Here is a 3,032-nt window from a genome sequence, read left to right on the forward strand (position 1 = left end):
CCATGCTGAAGTCCACCAGCTGCTCGCAGGAGATCAACTACATGCTGAACCCGGAGCGCGGTGTGAATGTGGGCGTGCAGAACATCGCCGCCAACGAGCGCGGTCACATGGGGTCTCCCAGCGGCATGGGCCTGGAGCTGGTGGAGCGATTCAACGACGATGACGAGAGAGATGCGCATGACACGGACCGAGACAGACAGACGGCGCACACGCGCAAACAAAGACAGCCGCTGAGACTGCAGGTGACGAAACACACGGCTGTTAGCTCATCTGAGTGTGTTCTGTGATCCACACACACAGAAGCTGTATCTGGTGAGTGTTGCTGACTGTGTGCAGGTGCTGGCTGGAGAGCAGGTGGTGGTGAAGGATGAGGATGGTCTGTTTGAGATGGACGAGAGAGCAAACGCAGCGCACCAGCCCGCCTACGCACAGGTACATCTCAGAAAAGCCTTCTTTCACAGGAATATGGAGGATGCGTGAGGTGAATCCGTTGTTACAAATAGCCCACAATTCTTTGCATCGGCGCGAACATTAGTTTGAAAAAAACTTTTTAAGCTGTATTATCAGTAGACAGATGAGTGAACAGTTCAGTTCAGTTTAAAGGGGTCATATGATGTTGCTAAAAAGAACATTATTTTGTGTATTTGGTGTAATGAAATGTTTATGCGGTTTAAGGTTAAAAAAACACATTATTTTCCACATACTGTACATTATTGTTTTTCCTCTATGTCCCGCCTTTCTGAAACGCGTCGATTTTTACAAAGCTCATCGGTCTGAAAAGCGAAGTGTGCTCTGATTGGCCAGCTATCCAGTGCGTTGTGATTGGCCGAATGCCTCAAGCGTGTGACGGAAATGTTACGCCCCTCACCATACTGTGATGATGCCCTGTCCGGCTGGAGCGATGAGACAAAAACATTAAAACCCATTACAAACGAGGCATTCGTTGCATCCAGTGGGGACATAATTACGGATTATAATCAAGTTACCTCTATTTATATAGCGCTTTTAACAATACAGATTGTGTCAAAGCAACTGTACAGCATTAATTAGGAAAATAGTGTGTCAATAATGCAAAATGACAATAGTAAACACTTATTTTTCAGTTAAAGACAGTTCATCATTGAATTCAGTGATGTCATCATCCAGCTCAGTTCAGTTTAAATAGTATCTGTGCAATCAAGTCGATGAGATCGCTGGAAATGAAGTGTCCCCAACTAAGCAAGCCAGAGGCGACAGCGGCAAGGAACCAAAACTCCATCGGTGACAGAAATGGAGAAAAAACCTTGGGAGAAACCAGGCTCAGTCGGGGGCCAGTTCTCCTCTGACCAGACCAAACCAGCAGTTCAGTTCCAGGCTGCAGCAAAGTCACATTGTGCAGAGGACTCAACTGGTTCCTGTGGTCTTGTTCCGGTGGCCGTCTAGGAGACAAGGTCTTTACTGGGGATCTGTCTCTGGGGCACATCTAGTTGTCCTGATTTCCGCTGACATTCAGGGCTGTTAGAGGTCATCTCTAGGTGCTGATCCACCATCTGGACTGGATATGTACTGGATCCGGGTGACTGCAGTGACCATCTGATCTGGATACAGACTAGATCTGGTAGCGTGTTAGAACGAGCCGTTTTAGGTAGGCGTGGTTGACTTAACTTTTATAAAGAATATCTCTTTGGATTTGAGACTTTAGTCTTTGCAACTTTACAGATCTTCTTTATGCACCAAGAGCTTGTAACACTCCAAAGAGAAAGGAACAATTGAAATCGCATCATATGACCCCTTTAAACTCAATTTTTATTGTTTATTGATTGCCTATGTTACTGTTTGTGTTTACTGATGTTAATGGACACAACATTATTGTAAGTGATGCCATTTTTGTTTTTGTCAAGAAAAGCATATAGTTTTTATTAAATTGGTGTACAGTACTCATCACCTTCACGGTTGACATGGAAGAAGCCTGTAATTTGCAGCACTTTAACATCATATTTATCTCGATAGGTTCATGAGTACAGCCGCGTTTGCCTAAAACCTACCTCAGATCTCTCAAACTTCAAATCTGATGTTTTGCTCTTCTTCACCTCTGTAAAAGGTTTTGTTGGAAGCACATCAGAACTTCTCAAACAGCAAATAAAGTCATACGATTACAGCCACAAATCGTATTTTTTTTTCTTTTTACTACTTTCAACTCTCCTAATATTCAGCTCAGAAACCCCTTTCCTCCAGAGAGGCGTGAGTGTGGGCTGAGGCCGTAAACGTGATGCGCTCCGCTTCTGCTGGACTGTCAGTAGAGGGCACTCTGTACTAGGGCTGTGACGGCTGTCTACTGCCACCGGCGGTAGTGCACGTGACGTCACGCACTCAAAAACAAGCATAATATGAAGTTTTGTATACAAGTGTAATAACAGTAGCGCAACAGTGAACCGTGTCTACACCAGACGCGACACCGCCGCGTCGCAACAGGTTGAGGCTGTCTAGTGTCTACAGGACATTTGAACTCTTGTCAGTACCTCATAAATAGAACGAGGCAGTTTACTCTCGGGGATTTGTCGTGTCGTGTCGTGCTGCATTCAGTCTAGCATCACTGATTATGAGTTCTATAGTATTTTGTCGCGCCGCTCGCGTCCTGTAGACAGGGTGTATTTAACTTTCTTATTTAGGCTACTTTCTTGTTTAACTGTACGAGACACAGCTGTGACACGAGTGTGTGTGTGTGTTTCAGGGTGGGTTCTTCGAGGACTCTACTGTGTTCTCAGGTGGCTTCTGGTCTCAGGCGGATCCGCAGGCGTCTCTGGGCTCAAACCCTCGCGGCCGGGTCAGCAAACCCCTCTCTCCTCCACCGCCACCCTCCCAGAGCCTCAGCAGCCAGGTCTGACGGGCCTCGTCGCAGTTAAGCGAAGTGCGTCTCTGTGCTCTGTTAACATCTGTCTGTCTGTCTGTGTCCTCAGATGCTGTTCCAGTTTCCTGCCAGCGAATCACAGCAGCCGTCCTTCTTTGTGGGCGGACCCATGGTGATCGACAGCCTGGCTGAATCATGCCAGCAG

The 3,032-nt window shown here is 46.6% G+C and overlaps 1 protein-coding gene across 1 annotated transcript in view; it reads left to right on the top strand.

Annotated features, from left to right (window-relative positions):
- Nucleotides 1-3,028, top strand: part of LOC107678955 (uncharacterized) — a gene marked incomplete at its 3' end in the record, with an annotated part of 3,554 nt that extends 526 nt beyond the window's left edge. The window contains exons 2-5 of the mRNA XM_016474352.1: nucleotides 3-242; nucleotides 337-432; nucleotides 2,711-2,857; nucleotides 2,937-3,028. Of these exons, the coding sequence (XP_016329838.1) occupies nucleotides 3-242; nucleotides 337-432; nucleotides 2,711-2,857; nucleotides 2,937-3,028 (575 nt within the window). The remainder of the gene's footprint in view (nucleotides 1-2; nucleotides 243-336; nucleotides 433-2,710; nucleotides 2,858-2,936) is intronic.
- Between the last annotated feature and the right edge of the window lie 4 nt (nucleotides 3,029-3,032).

The sequence above is a fragment of the Sinocyclocheilus anshuiensis genome, unplaced genomic scaffold, assembly GCF_001515605.1.
Source record: "Sinocyclocheilus anshuiensis isolate Anshui unplaced genomic scaffold, SAMN03320099.WGS_v1.1 scaffold2130, whole genome shotgun sequence".
NCBI lineage: Eukaryota > Metazoa > Chordata > Actinopteri > Cypriniformes > Cyprinidae > Sinocyclocheilus > Sinocyclocheilus anshuiensis.